At 39.5% G+C, this 22,205-nt stretch overlaps 1 protein-coding gene across 1 annotated transcript in view; it reads right to left on the bottom strand.

Moving 5' to 3' along the window:
- The window catches only part of gria1a (glutamate receptor, ionotropic, AMPA 1a), a 95,019-nt gene that overhangs the window by 51,069 nt on the left and 21,745 nt on the right, over positions 1–22,205 (bottom strand). Inside the window, exons 4-5 of the mRNA XM_027135729.2 lie at positions 11,440–11,624; positions 6,406–6,459 (exon numbers count right to left, since the gene is read on the bottom strand). Coding sequence (XP_026991530.2) covers positions 6,406–6,459; positions 11,440–11,624 — 239 coding nt within the window. The remainder of the gene's footprint in view (positions 1–6,405; positions 6,460–11,439; positions 11,625–22,205) is intronic.

Below are 22,205 nucleotides of genomic sequence, written 5' to 3'. Positions count from 1 at the left end.
CACAAGTAGGCTGTGAGATAGAAGAGAAGGAGAGATTCTGGAGTAAGTTAGATGAGGTGATATTCCCAGATGAGAGAGAGTAGTAATTGCAGCAAACTTTAACAGGCATGTTGGTGAGGGGATCAGAGGTGATGAGGAGGTGGTGGGCAGGTTTGTTGTTAAGTAAAGGAACATAATAGAACAGATGGTGGTGGACTTTGCTAAGCAGTTGAAAAATGTTTGTAGAGATTTCCAGAAGAGAGAGGAACATAGAGTTACATATAAGAGTGGAGGTAGGAGCATGCAGGTAGACTTCATTCTATGTAGAACAATGCAATCTGAGAGAGATCAGTGACTGCAATGTGGTGGTACAGTAGGAGTGTTACCAGGCAGCATCTGATGATGATGTAAGATGATCTGGTGGACAGAAAGAAGAGGAGAGAAAGATAAACAAGAAGACCTAGTGGAAGAAAGAATATTGTGAGAAATTCAGACAAAAGCTGAGACAGGTATTTGGTGTTCAGGAAGAGCTTCCAAATGGAAGGGAGGAGATATAGGACAGCATTCAGAGGAAGGGGCTAACTAAACTGGGACTTTAAAAGGACAGAAGAAAATAAACAGGATTACAAGGAATTGCAGTGCAGAGTGAAGAGGTTAAAGGCCAAATAGAAAGTATATGATGAGTTGTATGCCAGGTTAGACCCAAGAAGACTTGTACAGATTTGCAAGAAACAGAGACAGAGATGGGAAGGCGGTACAACAGATAAGGGTGATTAGAGTGGAGATGGAAAGGTGCTAACAGGATGAGAGTGCAGAGAAGATGGAAGGAATAGTTTTAGGGGCTGATGAATGAGGAAAATGAGATGGAAATATATAATGATGAAGTGATATTGTATAGATATTGTAGAGCAGGAAATAGAAAAGATTAGAAAGGATGAGGTGAGGAAGGCTCTGAGGTGGATCAAGAGTGGAAAGTTTCAAGAGTGTTGGTCCAGGAGTTTCTATCTAGATTGTTCCACAAGATTTTAGATCATGAGTAGATGCATGAAGAATGAAGGAGAAGCATTCTAGTGCCAATCCTTAAGAACAAGGGTGCAGAGTTGTAGCAACTACAGAGGAATAAAGTTGCTGATACAATGAAGCTATGGGAAAGAGTAGTGGAAGCTAGGCTAAGAAAGAAAGTGGATATTTGTGAGCAACTGTATGGCTTCCTTCCCAGAAAGAGCACTAATGATGCAATTTTTGCTCTAAGAATATTAATGGAGAAGTACAGAGATGGTCAGAAGGAGCTGCACTGCGTCTTTGTGGATTTAGTGACAGGGTGAAAAGAGCTATGGTACTGTATTAGGATGTCAGGAGTGGCGGAGAAGTACATCAGAGAAGTTCTGGATATGTCTGAGAGGAGTATGACAGCAGTAAGATGTGCTGTCGGTCAGAAAGAGGAGTTCAAAGTGGCGGTGGTGCTACATCAAGGATCTGCTTTGAGTCCCTTCTTGGTTGCTATTGTGATAGGTTGACAGATGAAATCTCCGTGGACAATAATGTTTGTGGAGGACACTGTGATCTGTAGAGAGAGTAGAGAGCAGGTGGAGGAACACCTGGAAAGGTGGAGATCCGCTCTGGAAAGAAAAGGAATTAAAGTCGTAGTAAGCCAGAATACATGCATTTGAATTAGAGCGAGGGAAGTAGAACAGTGAGGTTACAGGGGGCTGAGGTCAAGAAGGAGAAGGTGCAGTAGTTTAGGTATTTGGGGTCAATTATCCAGTGCAATGGGGAATGTGGAAAAGAGATGAAGAGACTTGTGCAAGCGGATTGCAGTGGGTGGAGAACAGTGTCAGAAGTGTTGTGTGACAGAAGGCTGTCAGCAAGAATCAAAGGAAATGTGTACAAGACAGTAGTGAAACCAGCTATGCTGTATGGGTTAGAGACTGTAGCAGTGAGTAAAGGAAATGAGGCAGCAATGGAGGTACAGTAGCAGAGATGAGGATGTTGAGGTTCTCTTTAGAAGTGATGAGCATGGGCAGCTCAGGATAGATTGAGATGGTTTGGACATGTGCAGGGGATGGAGAGTGATTATATAGGTAGAAGGATGTTGGATATGGAGCTGCCAAGTAAGAGGACAAGAGGAAGGCAAAAAAGAGAAGATATACTGTACTGAATGGATATGTTGAAAGAGGACAAGAAGTTAATTGGTGCGAGAGTAGGATAAGTAGGATAAGAGTAGGTTAAGTAGGATGCCGAACATAGAGTTAGGTGTAAACAGATGATTCGCTGTGACAACCACTAACAGGAAAACCAGAAAGTAGAAGTATTTCAGCCAGCATTATTATGACTTTAGGCCAAAAAGCAATTATCTCTGTGTGTTCTTTATACTCTAAAAACACTCAGGTTAGCAATTACCATGTATTAAGGAACAAAATGCAACCTAATTGCTTCAAGAAGAAATTTTAGTGTGTGATCATAAGTGATTTTGCCACACTCACTGAGTGTGATTTGCTCTCTGACCTTTAAAAGTGTTGTTCCCTAGTAGAAGCAGCAGGCAACATGTCCCTGGGAACACATACACTTTCACAAGGCACTCTACCTCTCTATCACAGCCACACACAGACACACAGACACACACACATAGTAACACAACCCTGACACTGCCCCTAGGCAAACATAAGCACACTAATGGCAGCAAGTCTAAGTAAGTAAAACACATCCAAAGCCCCGTAGCACATTGTTCAAACCCTCCACATCACTACACTCATAAAGCCACACTGTTCTCCTAGCAGAATATAACAGGAAGTGACGTGTTTTTTATTATCTGGGATGAAAATTTGAGAAATCATGAGCTTTTTTTTAAAGATGGACACAAAGTGGCAGTGAGAGAAACTTTTATTGAACTAACAAAGACAGTTTTTCCAAATAAAAAACACAACACCAGAGAAAAAAATAACAAAAAAGACATAAAATTGTGCCACATTGAACATAGGCATCATAGACTGCTCTTATAATAGTGTAGGATTTATTTACCTTATTTTAAAAAGAAACTAGAGCCATGCTTATTGAAGGAATTAGGGAACTAACAAGTCTGCAGCATTGACAAGGCTCAAGGACAAGGAAGCAGAAAAGCACAGAACTACAGCTAATTTTGCATAGTGAATCATAGCTCCAGAAGGCTTGGAAAAAAGGAAAGAATCTGGAGGACAACTGGGAGTCACTTTAGATCTCACTGATTAGTCTGATGCATTGCTTTTTTTTAAACTGGTGACAATGTAGATACCTTTTGATTCATAAAGCTTCCCTTACTGGGACAATCAGTTAGAGGTAATCTTCTAAAATTATTTATTGTGCTAAACAACTATGTTCCTGTCTCCATTCCTCTACATGCATTATGAGAAGCTGAATTAGGTATTGAACACAATGTGCTTATGTTCTCATTGGCATTCATTCATTTATCATTGGTAATCACTTGACACTGGTCAGGGTGGTGGAGGATCCAGATTCTACTTTTGGAACACAGGATCAGAGGTGGGAAGTAACTGAGTAAAAATACTTCGTTACTGTACTTAAGTACATTTTTCTGGTATCAGTACTTTACTCCACTATTTATTTTTCGGACAACTTTTTACTTTTACTCATTACATTTTTACATAAATATCTGTACTTTTTACTTCTTACATTTTCAAAACGGACTCGTTACTTTTAGTATTATTTCTTCTCATTGAGTGCTGTTTCCAGCCTATCATCCTATCATTGTGAGGCTTTTTCCCCATGTGACTGTTATTTACTGGCTATCAGACATAGACTAAAGATAGCGGAGCTAACAATGAGCAGCACGCCTACAAAAGGAATGGCTAATGTTAATTCAGAGGGAGTCACCGATGTTAAAACTTCTAACAACCAGGATATTCCTGAACACACATGGCCATATATGAGGGAGATATTTGAAATAATTGGCGTTAAAAAGGATTCCTGGCGAATGTGTTGCGAATTGTGTCAACCATGGACGGTTCTAGTCTGTTTTTAAAACTATAAGTATAATTTTTACTTTCATAAATAAACAATAAAAATTACGTTAAAATGCAGAACATGTCATCGATGGGAAAGAAAATTATTTATCAGTTTGATCCAAAAGCGATTTTTTTTAACTTTGCTTTTACATGCGTGTGTTGTAGTCTTTCAAAAGTGCGTCTTCAGCTGTCTGCTTTATCTGAACAGAAAAGCACAGGTACGCGCAGCGTGCACGCACAGTCAGAGCAGGAGGCGTTTATCTATAACGTTAATCGGCGGAAAGACGCAAAGACGGCAACCAAAAGCAGTGAAATGTCACTATTCTTATTACCAGAGTTGTCATATAATATATAATATAGAACTCTTCTTGTTTTAAATTCTCACTGAGGGCTAAAACCCCCTAAAGCTGAAATCCTAGAACCGCCCCTGGTGTCAACCCAAAAAACACGAAGTGCTTAATTTAATTAACATTAATTTTGTCATTTGTAAAACATCACAATAATTTTGAGTTGTTTTCAAGGACAGAGCTGGAATCTCCCTACAGTTTGGGATATGGCCTTGGTGATACACTTGGTATACATTATATTTCCAAAAGTACTGGGTCACCTGACCTTTCCTACTACAAGTGGTTGTTTTCTGATCTCATCCCTACTGAACACCTTTGGGATGAATGTGAACGCTGACTCCACCCTACCTCACCTACATCAGTGCCTGCCTTTCGTAACACTCTTGTGGCTGATGAACACAAATATCTATCAGCACACTCCAAAATTTTATATTCATACACACACACACACACACACACACACACACACACACACACACACACACACACACACACACTCACACACATATAAATAAAACATGACGTCCAGTTACCAGCATGACACTAAACAGGTAGTAGTAACGGCGACTTTTTACTTAAGTACATGTCAGAGCCCATACTTCTTTACTTTAACTTGAGTAAAAGAGTGTAGTCACTACTTCTACTTTTACTGGAGTCTTTCAAAAAATGAGTATCTGTACTTCTACGTGAGTAAAGGATGTGTGTACTTTTGCCACCAGCATGGTTTGGGCAGTCATCACAGAGTAAACTGCATACAAATCCACACTTATTCACTGCATCACTTTGCACTTAATTCTTTAGCTGTATGATTACAGTACATAGTAAATTTCGCAAAAATATTACATCCTGATTATGTGTAGGTAGCCTCCCAAGCGACAATTTTAGAAATCCGAAAACTACATTCCTACATTATTTCAACATACTACAGAAAGGGTAAGAACAAATAAAATATAAAATATGAAATCTATCAAAAGTCTCTTTTGCCATTTATACTATTTTCTTAAAGCAGTTTCCTGGAGTATTAAATTTCATCATATCTGAAAAGATTTTGTGAACTCCAAAAACCATGATGGTGTTTGGCAGTTTAGTTTAAAAAATATTCCAACCCAATTTTGAGTACAATTTACATATTTCTTGTCCTTTATAAACTAATAAAAGTTCATGTTGGACAGAATGTCTTTCTGTATCATTAAGGAATCTATCCAATGTAACTAAGCCATATAGCCTAAACGGTTTCTAGCTTTACATTTTCTCTTTCAGAAAGTGAGGTCTATGAAGACATAGCTTGGCAAGGTTAGTGTGGAAGAACTCAAGCAACCTTGAACTCAACTCAGTTAAACACCTTTGGGATGAACTGCATACAAGCCCTCCTTGCCCAATATCAGTTCCTGACCTCACTAATGCTATTGTGGTTGAATGGGCACAAATCCCTACAGACATGCTCCAGTATCTAGTGGAAAACCTTCTCAGAAGAATGGGGTTATTATAACTGCAAGGGGGTGGCAGATTGGCAGATCTAAATCTTTAAAAGGATGTTTAACAAGCGCCTATGGGTGTGATTAGTTAGTTGTCCACATACCTTTAGCAATATTTTGTATACATGTATCTAGTGGAGCATATCAAGTCAATCTCTATCAAGTAAATCTCTTACCTATGTAAATATGTTTTTGAGAAAAGCATTTGGCACTGAAATTTAGCTGCCACAAAGTCTCACCCACTCTTGCTCTCTTTGCCCCTGTCCACTTTATGCTTCAGCTATTGTTCTGCCATTAAATTGCACATTTAGAATTTTCACTAAACAATTTGTTGAATGGCACATAATCATATAAAATCACATAACTGGATTTGTGAAATTAGAACTTTTGCAAAGGAGTGCTCTTAAAAAAAAAGACAAATCTTTGTTCTACATAACAAATACTGAAAATGATATTTTTCATATTATGCAAATTACTAAGTGGCCTCATCTAAATGGTTTTGAGGCTTTTTGTTGAACTGTGAAATCCTGTTAAGCTAACCTATGGTCACCTATGGTTCTTGTAAAGTTACATGCATGTACAGAAACAATCATGCATTTTACTTACCAGATTTGCCAGTATGTAGTGATAGTTCTTAACGTTTTTTCCCAGTTCTACAATCTACAATAGAGAAAACGGTAAAACAACTCAATTTCAAAAGAATATAACTAACTGATACAAACTGAATGACTAATCAAACAAAATTATTGTTAAAAAAATCAAGATAATGAAAAATGTATAAAAAAGTAAACTTGTATGAAAAAAATGATGAATGATAAGTTCTAAGGAAAAATTAAGTCAGACATTTCTTGTGGTAGAGAGAATCCCTATATATTCTTGGAAATATTGGTTGTATGAGTCATGAACTTAAGGAGGGGGTGTATATTAACACTTTAAACCCTTCAATCTGCCCTGTGTGCTTTGCTGACTCTTTTGGGAAATCAATTCAACAGATCCATAATATGCTTAAATGTACAGTATTTTCCACACCGCGCGCACCAGATTATAAGGCGCAGTCTCAATTACGGGCTTTATTTCTGTACTTAACCCATACATAAGGCGCACCGTATTATAGGGCGCATGCTAAAACATACGGTCTACAAAAAAGGTAACAGAAACAAAACTGTGAGTTTATTTATTTATTTAACAACACACACATTATATTTTAATCAATCTTCTCACACAAATTCATCAAAATCTACTGTCTTCTTAACTTGGAGCAGTACATTTTCTTGCTTCCTCCACTTTCGAACCATAGATACATTTATTTTGAATTCTTTCGCAGCTCTATTCCCATTTACAACTGTGTAACTGATAGCCTGTAGTTTGAATTGTGCCTCGTAAGCATCTGATTTTTATTGGCGGATGGCAAACCAACTTAAGGTGCATTTACCGCCACCTACTGGACTGGAGTCAAGAGAGTCAAGAAGCTTTTTATTGTCATTTCAACCATATATAGCTGTTGCAGTACACAGTGAAATGAGACAACGTTTCTCCAGGATCAAGGTGCTACATAAAACAAAGACAGGGCTAAGGACATGTAAGTAGTCTTAGCCACATAAAGTGCAACTGTGCAGCCTGGTGCAAACAGTGCAGGACAAGACAAGCAAGACAGTGCAGGACAAAAGACAGTGCAGGACAAAAAACAGTGCAGACATTAAGTTACAAGACAATACAAAAAGTACAAAAAATGCAATACACAAAAGACAATAAACAGTAACAGAAACAGCGCCGACCGACCGGTGTAAATACTGAATGTTCAAACAATATTTTGTGCAGTAAAAGAATGAACAGCAGCAGGTTCTTAGCAGCAGGTCCTTTGGATTATATATAGAGTTGTGCAAAAAACAGCAGATGACTGAGATATTGTCCAATATGTGCAAAAACAGCAGAAGTGTGTGCAAAACAGTGTGTGGTTTTCTTGGTGGGTTTTGGTGGTTTTCTGCTGGGCTTTCTTGGTGATGGCGCTGGTGTTGAGTGACCAGGTGAGGTTCTCCGCTAGATGAACACCCAGAAATTTGGTGCTCTTGACGATCTCTACAGATGATCCGTCGATGTTCAGCGGAGAGTGGTCGCTCTGTGCTCTCCTGAAGTCCACAACCATCTCTTTAGTTTTGTCCACATTCAGAGAAAGGTTGTTGGCTCTACACCAGGCAGTTAGTTGTTGCACCTCCTCCCTGTATGCTGACTCGTCGTTCTTGTTGATGAGACCCACCACGGTCGTGTCATCGGCAAACTTAATAATATGATTCGATCTGTGCATTGCTGCACAGTCGTGAGTCAGGAGAGTGAACAGCAGTGGACTGAGCACGCAGCCTTGAGGAGCTCCAGTGTTCAGTGTGGTGGTGCTGGAGATGCTGTTCCCGATCCGGACTGACTGAGGTCTCCCAGTCAGGAAGTCCAGGATCCAGTTGCAGAGGGAGGTGTTTAGTCCCAGCAGGCTCAGCTTCCCAATCAGGTGCTGAGGGATGATTGTACTGAATGCTGAACTAAAGTCTATGAACAGCATTCGTACATAAGTGTCCTTATTGTCCAGATGGGTGAGGGCTAAGTGGAGGGCTGTGGTAATGGCATCGTCTGTGGAGCGGTTTGGACGATACGCGAACTGTAGGGGGTCAAGTGAGGGTGGTAGCTGGGTCTTGATGTGCCTCATGACGAGCTTCTCGAAGCACTTCATAACTATGGGTGTGAGTGCAACGGGACGATAGTCATTGAGGCAAGACACTGTAGACTTCTTTGGGACAGGAACAATGGTGGTAGTTTTGAGGCACGTAGGAACAACGGCGCTGCTCAGGGAAATGTTGAAGATGTCCGTAAAGACATCCGCTAGCTGTTCCGCACATTCTCTGAGCACCCTGCCAGGAATGTTGTCTGGTCCAGCAGCCTTCCGTGGGTTAACTCTGCATAGAGATCTCCTCACGTCGGCCGTGGATAGACAGAGTGACTGGTCGTCGGGACGAGGGATGGTCTTCCTTGTGAATGTGGAGTGTGAAGCGCATAATGGTTAGGAAGAAACAAATGTTGTTCTGCAGTTGTTGTAGTGTATGTATTACGTCCCTGTATCAGTTGGAAATGGTCTGACAGTCAATCAAGCAGAGCGCTTACCAAAGTCGCACAACAACATTTTTACAGATTTTTGGAACTCAGTGCACACATAAGGCGCACCGGATTATTAGGCGCATGGCCGATTTTTGAGAAAATTTAAGGCTTTTAGGTGCGCCTTATTGTGCATAAAATACTGTATATCACTGTACAAGTTTGGGTATATAAGAAAGAGATAGATAAGCAGAGGATGTGAGCTTGTGGGGTAATTTAAATAAATGTGTGTGCGTGCGTGCGTGCGTGCGTGCGTGCGTGCGTGCGTGCGTGCGTGCGTGCGTGCGTGCGTGCGTTTGTGTGTATGAAATAAATACATGCATGCATACATACAAACATATATACTCACAGAAATGTATTAGGAACACCTGTACACCCACTCATTCATTCAATTATGTGGCAGCAGTGCAATGCAAAAAATCATGTAGATATGTGTCAGCAGCTTAGGGTAATTCTTCAAACAACCATTATAATTGGGAAAATGTGATCTCAGGGGTTATGACCGCTTGATTGTTGTTGCCCATCTGGTAACAACAATCAAGCGGTCATAACCCCTGAGATCTCATTTGGTGATCTCTAATCTCATTTGGTATCTAACCCTAACCCTAACCCTAACCCTTATTGATGAGAGAGGTCAGAATGGCCAAACTGATTTCATCTGGGGAAAAAAGACTATAATATTTCAGATAATCACTCTGTACAATTGTGGTGAGCAGAAAGGCATCTTAGAATGCATAGCACATCAAACCTGGAGCTGGATTATCTAAAACAGCAGAACTCCATGTCTGATTCCACTTATGTCATTCAAAAACAGAAAGCTAAGGCTATAGTTTACACAGGCTCAGCAAACCTAGATAGCTAAACACTAGAGAAATTTAGTCTGGTCTGAGAAATCTTGATTTCTGCTGAGGTATACATATGGTAGCATCGTTTCCACGAATCAGTGTTCTTAGCTTGCCTTGTGTCAACAGTCCAGGTTGGTGTTATAATGGTGGTGTAATTGTGTGGGGAATGTTTTCTTATAACAATTCTGGCCTGTAAATACCAATAACTCAACAATTAACCCATCTTCTACTGGCTATTTCCAGAATATATAAGCATAAAATGTTCTCTAAAACTGCTTTCTGGAACATATTAATGATTTATTTATTATAATGTTCTTCACTGGGCATCCTAGTCATAGGATCTGAATCCAATTGAACACCTTTGGGATTTGGATGAATGGAAGATTTACTGCGTAAAAGTGGACCTGAAAAATCAGTGGGAATTCCACGATGGTAGACCATTATCTCATAGGATTATTGTGAGCAGATTGCAACATTTTATGCTATGAAAAACTGGGTTTTGAGAGCAAAGGGTTCCTAATTAAGTGATGAGTTGATTGAAGCAATGAAGTGATGATTCTTCTGTATGTAGTTATACTGTATGTATATGTATGTATGTACAGTATATATGTATATGTATGTGTATGACGGAAACATGGAATAGTTTATACTATTAGTTTTAGTAAATGTGTAACCAAATCATATACACTTAAAAAAGAGCTACTAATACAGAATCAGCTCAACACTGGTGGTGAACAAAACCTCAACCATGAGTGGGATTAAGTGGTTACAGATGATGAATTAATATATGCTTGAATACATAGAATTTGAGCCAGCTCTAATGTAATGGTGCCTCCTAACACCTAACCTTGCTTGTGGGCATAACGGACAGTGGCATTATTTATTAATAATGACCTCATAAAGCTTTTTCTTCAGGCCACCTCCTAGCCAGACAAAGCCAAATCTAACTTGAAACTCAAATGAACTTAAAAGAAAATTTATCCCTAATGACCTCAATAGAGTGTTACAGAATTTATTACAGAAATTACACCAATAAACAAACAAAGATTACTGGATGCCATATCATATTGAGCCACAAAAGAGAATTAGAGCTGGCTCAAATTCTATGTATTCATGCATATATTAATTCATCATCAGTAACCACTTAATCCCCAGAAGGTGAGTTGTTGTTAAATGTAGTTTCAGGAAGCTTCTTTACTCTTGTGAAGAATAGGTGACAAAAGGTGATGAGGGGAATTGCAACTCCAAATGTCACTGGCATGCTCATTATCTCACTAGATCTTAACTAGTAAACCTTGCCACAGGCTCTTTTTGAACATTATGAATGACATTTTAAAGTAGTATGCCTGCCAGTGCACAGTAAGGTGATAAGAGTGATTATTTTTTTTATAAACAACACAATTAAAAAAAATAATGATAAGTTATTATTAAAATAACTACAAAATAAAAAATAAATAAAATAATGAAATAAAAACATTTTTTTGTATTGTAATACAAGCAATGGCTCACATGAAGAAATAGCATCATCTCATCATATTCCTGATAATGATCCTTTTTTGACTCCACTTCCGCAAATAACTAAGAAAACTGTTTCAGCAAGTGACTAAAGTCGTAGATATGTCTCTCTTCCTAAAACTAGGAGGAGAGAATGACTGATTACCTTCTTCAGGATGGAGCTGAGACGCTCCGGCTCACAATCAATTATGATCTCGCCTTCCTTTCTCTTGTCTTGGTCCTGAAAGACTTTGAGGAAAGATGCCTCAGTCATAGTCTCCACATTCACTGAGGTTACCAGCCAATTCCGCTCTGCTGCTGTGTCCAGAACCTTCTGCAGAACGATTAGTCCTTTAAAAGCAGCAAAAGGCAAGGATTCTTTAGAGACAAATGCACAATGAAAAACACAGCTTGACAAACACAATAGTGTGAATTTGAGAAAATAGAATAGAATTTTGAGAAAATAGTTTAACAAACGGTCATGGAATTGTGACAATTAGCAAAAAAGCAAAAGAAACTGAAAAAAATGTGGAACAAGACTGTACTTATTGCTTTTTTTTATGAGGGAACAATCTGCTTATCTAAAAAAGGATTGCAATTGATGTCACTCAATCATATTTTTCCAAAGTGTTTTTGGGAATTTTACTGTGAATTTTAGTGCTTTGAAATTGTATTGTATATTGTGGTTTTGTGTAACAAAAGACAACATATAGTTTTATATACTGTAATTTTTATTGTTTTTTAGTGTTTATATATTACTTTGTATTGTAATTTACAGCTACGTTGACCTAACAAGCCATATCATACTGCTTTAAATAGCTTCATACAAAAAATGGTCAAAATGCTTAATCAAAAAAAAAAAGCAAAAAAAAAACATAAGTGTTTAAATGTGTATAAAATCTGTATTATATGAACAAAGGTATTTAAACATCTGATTCAACATCATGTGCTTTTTTAACATTTTATTCCATTACTCTAGTCAGGAACTGTTGTTTGATGATGAGGCCCGTGGCACATTAGCTGTTCATCTTCATCCCAGGTGTTTAGTGAGGTAACTGTGCAGACTGTAATGTATTTTTGTATGTTAGCCTTTATTGTGGACTTCCCTGAGTTAATCTTATGTGCTGATGTCACTGGCTTAGTGGTTAGCACGTTTGCCCCACACCTCCAGGCTTGGGGGGTCGATTCCCGCCTCCGCCTTGTGTGTGTGGAGTTTGCATGTTCTCCCCGTGCCTCGGGGGGTTTCCTACGGGTACTCCGGTACCTCCCTGGTCCAAAGACATGCATGGTAGGTTGATTAACATCTCTGGAAAATTGTCCGTAGTGTGTGATTGCGTGAGTGAATGAGAGTGTATGTGTGCCCTGAGATGGGTTGGCACTCCGTCCAGGGTGTATCCTGCCTTGATGCTCAATGACGCCTGAGATAGGCACAGGCTCCCCGTGACTTGAGAATAGTTCAGATAAGTGGTACAAAATGAATGAGTGAATAAAAACAAAGAGCTCAATATTGTCTCCTAATCTGACCACATTTATTTTCAGTTTTGCTGTAAGGTTGTTTATCAAAGCACCTACACAGCACATGTTGTGTCACTTATGTTTTATGGAGGAGGGCTTTGGCTACTAGCAAAGAGCAAAAGGACAAAGTAGCCACTGCTAGCATGACAGCAGAGAGTAGCAGGTTAATAATAACTAAGAGCACCATGGTCTGTAATATTGGGAAACTTGATATCTTTATAGCTCAACTCATGATTGGACAATGTTTATTGAAAAAAACTGAACTTTCAAGTAAATCATATAGATTAAGAAAACAAGATGGCCGTGTTGATACACGGAATAGGCAGAAAAGCGAATGGCTTGCAAAATAGTTTAAATTGCCCCAACAAACCTGTGGATCTTCTATGTCACTGACAGGAAGAGGGATCCATCATCATACCACATACTAAGGCTTGCCTGTTTTTTTTTAATCCACAAACAGTGATTCTTCTGCCTGCAATTGCTCAATGCAGAGATGCCTAGATGGTGTATTGATTCTGAATTTCATTCAGAACACACAATTATGTAAATGTTGATTGCCAGAAGTTTCATGTGTTGGCATGGGCTTCACCAGCAGAGACGCTGTCAATGCAGTGTCTAGAAGATGCCTACGAATGCATATCAACCTCCCTGGGAATGGCCCACACTCCACTGGCAGAGAATTCATGTTGACTGTTTGAACCAGCAGATAGAAAGCCACTTAAATAAAGAAGCTCATCACTAAGTAGGACAAATTGTTCTGTCAAAAAAACTACACAGGGAATCAAAAGTGGATCTGTGGATAGTAACACGACAGCCTCTTTCTAACAGAATAGTGGTCATTGGGGAACGAATGCTGATTTCCCTTAATTAATAATTATCTCATATGTACACACTCTGTATGCAATGTATGTTTATTAAGTAAAAACAAATATGCTTTTTAATTGTCTCTGAATCTGCCTTTAAATTTTGTTTCTGTTTCAAGAGAACATACTGTACTGTAGGTCACTTGAGTTTTGTAACACCAGTTTTGGCAAAGTATGTCTGCATGAATCTCACTTTGTAGTGGTCCAAGTGGACAATGTTCCCTGTAATTTTTACTATGAAATCCAATTGATAATGACCAGAGCTTTCTTTTGAGAAGAAATACCCTATGAGCAGACTGTGGCTGCTCTGCCCCAGTTTAGTTAGCATTAACCATGGACGACCTGGTAACCTGGCTTTCTAAGCTCACAGGCTCAAAGATCTCTGTTTGGATGTGTGTTTTGGACTATCAAAAAAAGAGAAAAATACAATTCTGTTAGGAAAGTCAAGTATACATTTTGCTAGACAGAATTGCGTTGTAATCATAGACCTTTGTATACAGCATATCACACCTTTTGGGGAGAAAGTGAACAATGGCAGCAACTACAGTTGCAGTAATGTTGCAGAGTCCCCAAATAAAGCCGGCAATATCTTCAGTACCTGCTTTTGCTGCAGAGTATGAATAGGAAGTGGTTCCTCCTCAAGATATGTAAATTAGCTACAAATGACTTTAATCATGGCATGGTTTTGGTGCCAAATGAACTGGTTTTGGTATTTCAGAAGCTGCTGAAAGTGTTATGCACACTATTTCTCAGTTTCTTAAAAGCATTTTGCCAGACATGTTTGAGCTGCCCAGTCAAATAGAGAGGATACAACCCCATTAGATCTATGGCTAGTGATTTTTGAGTAGCCAGACTATTTGTACTGCTGACTACAGAAATACAGTATATGCTGCTTCAAAAAATCAAATGCACATTTTAGTGAATTACACAAAACCATTATTTTTTCATAAGCTTATTGATGGGACATGAGTGAAAGCTCAAGCAAGGTTGTTTGCTTTTTTTTCTGTATTTGGGAATGCTGCAATGATTGTAAGGTACTGTATATTTGACATCTTTTTCAATATCAATGCAGCGCTACTACTTGCAAGGTTTTAAACATACAGAGCCACATTGAACTGGACAATCAGCCCTCTTTTGAGACAGGGCACTGTTATTTAACCCGGCTAATAGTACCATCAGAAAAAAGAAAATGTATATTAAATACCTGACTGCATGGGCATATATGAATGATTTTAATAGCCAGTTCTTTTTATTGGGGAAGAAATATACCTCTCCCCTTTCCCCACTGTAAAATATGCCCCTGCCTCAACGACTGGTCATTGATTAGTGAAGAAACAGTGTATGACAAGTTTAATATTTAGGTAAAAGCATGATTTACTTCAAAAGAACCAGTACTGAAAAAAGCACTTTCACCTTTCTTCTGACTGTTTGCAAGTGTACATATAATTGTGTTTTCCTTTGCTATGCTGTTAGCTGTTAATGTGATTGATCCTTTCTGACTTGTTTTTTGTTTGTTGGTGGCGGTTGTTCAAGGCTATTTCGAGTCATTTAGACAGCACAATCAAATTTGTCCTACTACTAAAATAAACTAATGTATGTACTTACATCTGTGGAGACAATGCAGATATTAATAGATAAGTTAAGAAAAGTTATTGTTTTGGTGCAGACATTTGTAAATGGTTTTTCATAAACATCCTAATGGACATTTCAAGACTATTTTACATTTGTTGGGAAAAAAGAAAACACATTTGAATTTAACAGCATTTAACAGCAACAAAACCCTGTACAAAACCAGCATTAAAAGTGCTATAGAAAGAATAGACCTACAATGTATGTGGGGTAATTGTCTCATTTAACTTTATAAAAGAGCCACCATACAGTACTTACAGAGAATACTGTATGCCTGTTCTATATACATAGGATGGCTATAGTTAAAGTAATAAGAAAGTAAATACCTCAGAAAAGGTTAGACAAGTTGTGTCATTAAAAGTGTGTTATTTTTTACTAAGCATTAAGCTTTAAATACATTTATTACAGATATTTACACATCACGTTAATGTGATCCTTGAACAGAATTTGAGTGTTATCAACCATTAAATTGCTGGTGTATGTCAAAGTTGCATTTATTGAAACAAAAGGTTTTTGAGATATGAGAGGAGATATTTGAAGAGTTTGAGTGTTCAAATGCAAGGTAGATACCTATGGAATTATTACAATTAATATAAGAAGTATGTACCTTTCTGCCAGGTATAAATCCATTTGCAGAAAATAGGAGTATAGATTAATACCAAGTGCAACATGATGTAGTAGTCAATAAACACTTCATAGAGCCATCTCTTCTTGACTGGCACTAAACAAGAGACAATGCTGTATGCGGTGTCAAAATTCACATTTGTGACATATACAAACACACACAGACCTCTCCACAAACAAGTATTTCCTTAAAGGGCTTAAAATAACCCAGGAATGGTGCAGGACTGTATCTAGGCAACAGGAGGTTGGTAATATGGATTCCTGCAATATGGTTCCCTTTTAGTCACAGAGAGTTAATGGCCCTACAGCCCTAAACCCTTAGAGCTTCCAGCAGATAAAACCATCAGCAAGTCACAGAGACATACATCAAAAGCCCAGCCATCACAATAACCCAGCAGAGACAGAAGCTCATCCTGGGGACAGGGCAATAAAAAAGATGACAGAGAAAGAGATGAAAAAGAGTGAAAGAGAGTAGGGTTCTATAGCTGTACTTTTCACTCTTTGTATTAAAGGTATGCTGCAATATGCAGTTAAAATGATTTTTACATTCAAAGCCAGTGACAGGTGAATACAATATAGGACTAATGCAACTGAGTGGATGTTGTTGCTGGAGGTGGAACACCTGGTGTTAGCAGCTGGTTAAAGCAACATACGTGAAAATAAAAAGTACAGAGTTCCTCCAGTGCAGAAATAAATGGCTGTTGAAGCTCAGCATAATACACTGCCTATCCAAACAAAAGTCATACACTTGAATAGTTAATTCGACCACCTTTCGCTTTGATTAAGGCACATATTCAACATAGCACCTTTTTGATAAACTTATGCAATGTCACAACACTTAATTCTGTCCATATCAGAGAACAGGGTTCCTTTACAGATAAAAACCCAGACCCAAATGAGGGGTTAGCTAAAAACTTGATTTATTTAAATAAAACATAAGACAAAAAAAACAAAAAACAAAAAAAAAACACAGAAAACACTGGGGAAAAGAAAAGAAACCAAAACTCAAAAGACACTAGACAGAGACACAAAACAGAGAACATGGAAACAACACAATGACGAGGATTCCGCATTGCCGAGATAGAAAGGGAAGACGATTAGAGGCATAAAGAACAGGTGTACAGAAGTGGGAAGGAATCAAGACTAGGGCGGGGCAGACACATAAAAACAAACGTAAACAAAAACACATGGCACAAGATGCAAAACACAAGCCAGAATGCCCCCTAAAGTTCCAAAAGGTAAAATGTCCAGGCATGGTCCTGACAGTCCAGAGTTGTTTCATTTTTACCAAGATATTGAATTGGTGAAGAGAGAGACGGATAGCTGCGTAAATTCTTCTGAAGTAGCCCTAGATTATTGTAGCAATAGGGACTGCATTACAGAGCAATGCACTAAAGAGCACGGAATGATGAGATATGTGGGGGAGACGGAAGAGATAAGTTAAAGGTAGGGTCTCCGATGTTTGAAAGCCAATGTCGACATTTGAAATCACCAAAATAAACACACCCCTAACCCAAATGGGTCCAACCCCTGTATTGATAGCTCTGCCCACACATACATATGTAACCCAGGCAAATAATGGAAATGAATGTGTCTTTATCGTAGCTGAAGGGAAGAACAATACGATTCCAGATAAACAAACAAGCAAAAATTACACAAACATAATCATGGAAAGGACAGCATATATTAGTTCTGTGTAACAAAGCAAAACCAACGTTACTCACCTATCGAGAAGGAAAAAAGCGCCTCGGCATCTTAAGTAAAGTTGGCGTTTCCTGAGTCAATAACTCCTGATCTAAACTCTGTTACTAGCAAAACACGGTTGTAGCTGCCTCTCTACATTACTATGATAGAAAAGAGGTATTATTTGTGTAGTAACAGCGTTTAGCTCAGGAGTTATTGACTCGGGAAACTCCAATCTTTGAATATGCGGCCAATTTCCTGCTCCTTCAGTTCTCTTCAGAGCGGGTCCTACTTCTTGCCTTATGGTAATCCTTTCTTCGCTTTCTTTCTTTGTTTTAATCCATGTCATGTTAAAACTACTTTCTGCTAATGTCACACAAGCACACTGAACACGCTCTTCGCCACATATTGACAAGCCCCGCCGCTTTCTGCTCATTGGCTATGTGTTTGTTTAGATTTTTGTTTATTATTCAGCCCGATCCAGTTTTATTAAGCATTTCTCAAAAATCGGAGACCCTGGATTTAAGAAAATAAATGGATGTTCACCATGTGCGTTGGACATGACGGTGTACTGCGTGGTTATTAAGAAAGCACACACACATTATAATACATGGTGTCAGAAGTGAACCTAGCGATTAGGTGACCGAGAACCACGGAAAAAACAAAAAAACAAGCAAACAAACAAACAAAAAAAAGCATGATGGCTGTTGCAGCAGTGCAAATATTGCATCCGGAGCCGTTTGATTTCTCCAAACGGATTATCCGAGATGGATCAGACGGTTCGAGCGCTTTCGTCTAGCGTCTGGATTGAGTGAAAAGACTGAGGAATACCAGATCAACTCCTTGTTATATGCCATGGGAGATGAAGCAGATGATATCTTCACTCTATTACCGCTGGGTGAGTCAGACAGAAAGACATATGACTCTGTGGTGGAGGCATTCAGACAGCACTGTGTCTGCAAACACAACGTCATATTTGAACGGCTCAGTTTAATCGGCGATGCCAGAACAGTGGCGAAAATGTAGAGACTTTCATAACAGCAGTACACAAGCTGGCAGAACACTGTAATTTTGGCACATTGAAAGAAGAATTAATCCAAGACAGGATAGTTGTAGGCATCAGAGACAGAAGACTGTCAGAACGTTTACAACTCGACCCAGAGCTAACATTAGCAAAAACTATACAAACAGTGTGCCAAAACGACACAGTAAAGAAACAACAAGCAGTGTTACACGGAACAAACACACCAGTCACTCACAGTTTGAATATGGATGCAATTAGAGGTCATGCTACAAGCAATAAAATGGTCCAGTATAAAAGGCAGGGCAGATATCAAGATGATAAAAGGAAACAAAAATCAATACAAAAAGACTGTGGTAGATGTGGACTGGGAAAGACACATTCATGGAAAGATTGCCCAGCAGAAGATGCTGAGTGCCGGAAATGTAAGAAAAAGGGCCATTACGCAGTTGTGTGTCAGACGTACAAACTCAGGACGTACAATACACAGGAAGTGTATGTTGTAAACAAACTCACAAAATCCCTTCTCGGTCTTCCCGCTATTGAGGCCTTAAATTTCATTCACAGAATGGAAACAGTCACACTACAGGACTGCGACTACATTAGGGCATTCCCATCAGTTTTCAGCAGCCTAGGATTGCTGAAAGACCCATATCAGAGCTGCAGAGGCGATACCATACGCATTGTCAACACCCCGTAGAGTTCCCATGCCCCTCAGAATGAAAGTGAAAGAAGAACTTGACCGAATGGAGTCAATGGGTGTAATCTCAAAAGTGAGCAGCCCCACAGAATGGTGCGCAGGAATGGTCGTTGTTCCTAAAGCAAATGGAAAGATATATATTTGTGTGGACTTGACAAATCTAAACAAGTGGGTCAAGAGAGAGCGTCGAATTCTTCCAGCGGTAGTTCAGTCTTTGGCAATGTTGTCAGTATTTACAAAACTGGATGCAAGATCAGGCTTCTGGCAGATTCCCCTTACAGAAGAATCAAGACCTCTCACCACATTTATTACTCCATTTGGGATTTGGCATTGCATCGGCACCAGAACACTTTCAGAGACAAATGTCACAGCTGCTGGTGGATTTCAGAGGCATCATATGTCATGTAGATGACATCCTAGTCTTTGGGCGAGATAAATTTGAACATAACCAGCGTCTGCACAAAGTACTGGAAAAACTACAAGTAGTGGGACTTACACTAAATGAAAAATGTGAGTTTGCTAAGACTGAAATGCTTTTCATTGGACACAAAATCACAATAAAAGGGTTGGAAGCAGATCCAAACAAAGTTAGTGCTATTCTGCATATGCCAGAGCCCAGGAGTGTGGCAGATGTATGCAGAGTCCTCGGAATGGCAAATTAACTTGCTGAATTCCTACCACAACTTGCTTCATTCACCATCCCATTGAAAGAACAGCTTAAACAGTGAAATGAATGGCTATGGGATGAGCCACAGAGACCAGCGTTTCACAGATTAAGACAGGAATTGAGTTCACCAAAAGTGCTGGCTGCTTATTCCCCAGGCAGAGAGACAAAGGTTGCTGCAGATGCATCATCTTATGGCATAGGTGCCGTGTTGTCACAGAAACAAAAAGACGGAACATGGAAGCCAGTAACATACATATCCAGGAGTCTAACAGACACAGAGAAGTGCTATGCGCAGATCGTAAAGGAAGCGGGCATGTGAGAGACTGGTTTCATATCTACAAGGCCTGCACTTTACGTTGCTTACGGATCATAAACCATTAAACCACTGCTGGAAAGCAGAGGACTTGATGAACTCCCACGCAGAATTCTCAGATTTCAGCTTCGCTTACTGCGCTTCAGTTTTGAGATTCAGCATGTTCCAGGGAAAAACCTAATCACAGCAGACACACTCTCACAGGCACCACTGGAGGTGGGTCCATCACAGGCAGACTTACAGCTGGAAAAGGATGTAAAGGTCTTTGTGGATACAATTGTGTCATCCTTCCCTGTAACTGACAACAAACTGGAGCTGATTAAACAAGCTGAAGCAGAGGACATTACCTGCAGGAAGGTAAAAGCACACTGTCTTGCAGGATGGCCAGAAAAACATCAATTGAGCAAAGAGTTGATGCCATAGTGGTAGAGGAGAGCAGAACTGACTGTACCTAATGACTGTACCTAATGACAAGTGCCGTGCTAGAGCACAACACTCCGTCTGGTGGCCAGGTATTTCATCACACATCCGTCAAATGGTGGAACAGTGCCACACATGCAATCACCACAAGATAGTTCACTGCGAGCCACTCTTACCTTCTTCACTTCCAGCATGCCCATGGCAGAGTCGGAATGGATCTGTTTGAATGGAAGAAGAAAACGTACCTGCTCATTGTCGACTATTTTACCAGATATATAGAAGTTGCGCATCTAAATGTCACTTCGGCAGAGATCACAGTCAAAGCTATTAAAGAGGTCTTTGCAAGGTATGGCATTCCAGAGGAGGTCGTCTCCGACAATGGACCACAGTTTGTATCACATATATTCCAACAGTTCGCACAGGAATACAATTTCAAACACACCACAAGCAGCCCTCATTACCCCCAAGCGCATAGAGAGGCTGAACGGACAATTAAAGGATTGTGGACTAAAATGGAAGAAAAGGACTACAGCAAAGCCTTGCTAACATACAGAGTGTCACCTCTAGAGCATGGGTTTTCTCAACTGCGTATGGGCAGATGTCTCTGCACCACTCTACCACAAATTTAAAGAAAGCTACATCCTGAGTTGCCTGATCTACAGTACAGGAATACAGGAAAAAGGATAAAAAAGCAAGACAACGCCAGGCTACAAACTACAATTGTCATCATAAGTCACGTCACTTGCCTCCTTTGCAGGCGGATCAAAAGGTGTGGCTGGTCAGAAGATTTATAGATCTGTGTGAAGCCCGGCTCAGACTCCAAGATCGTACATTGAGGAAACTGAAAAAGGGGTGTTGCAGAGAAACAGAAAACATCTTCGGCCCATGGGTGGCATTTCTAGACTAGGCCGGGTTTATAAGTCCCCAGACAGACTTAATGTATAGCATAATTGCATCTGTGAACTACTACAATTCCAGGACAGTAAGGGCATGTGAAAAAAAAGGGGGTGGGGGGGGGGGGTATGAGGATTTCATATAGAGAAGTGTTACAATGTGTTGAGAAAAGAAAGTGTTACAATGGGTTGAGAAATGAAAGTGTGACAATGTGTTGAGAAAAGAAAGTGTTACAATTTGTTGAGAAAAGAAAGTATTACAATGTGTTGAGAAAAGAAAGTGTTACAATGGGTGTGGGTAATGGAAAAAAATGCATTGCTTAGCGAAAAGGGGGAGGTGTAGCAATAGGGACTGCATTACCCATAATAGAGAGCGCGGAGTAATGAGACATGTGGGGGAGACGGAAGAGATATGTTAAGAAAATAAATGGATGTTCACCATGTGCATTGGACATGACGGTGTACTGCGTGGTTATGAAGAAAGCACACACACATTATAATACAATTATAACACAGCCACCAAAGGCTTGCATGGAACAGTATACACCAGGCATAATAAGGGCATCATTTCATCAAACTCTCTCCTTACAATGATATACCCATC

This window comes from Tachysurus fulvidraco, chromosome 17, assembly GCF_022655615.1.
Source record: "Tachysurus fulvidraco isolate hzauxx_2018 chromosome 17, HZAU_PFXX_2.0, whole genome shotgun sequence".
Lineage (NCBI taxonomy): Eukaryota > Metazoa > Chordata > Actinopteri > Siluriformes > Bagridae > Tachysurus > Tachysurus fulvidraco.
This window is presented reverse-complemented; position numbering and strand designations above follow the sequence as displayed.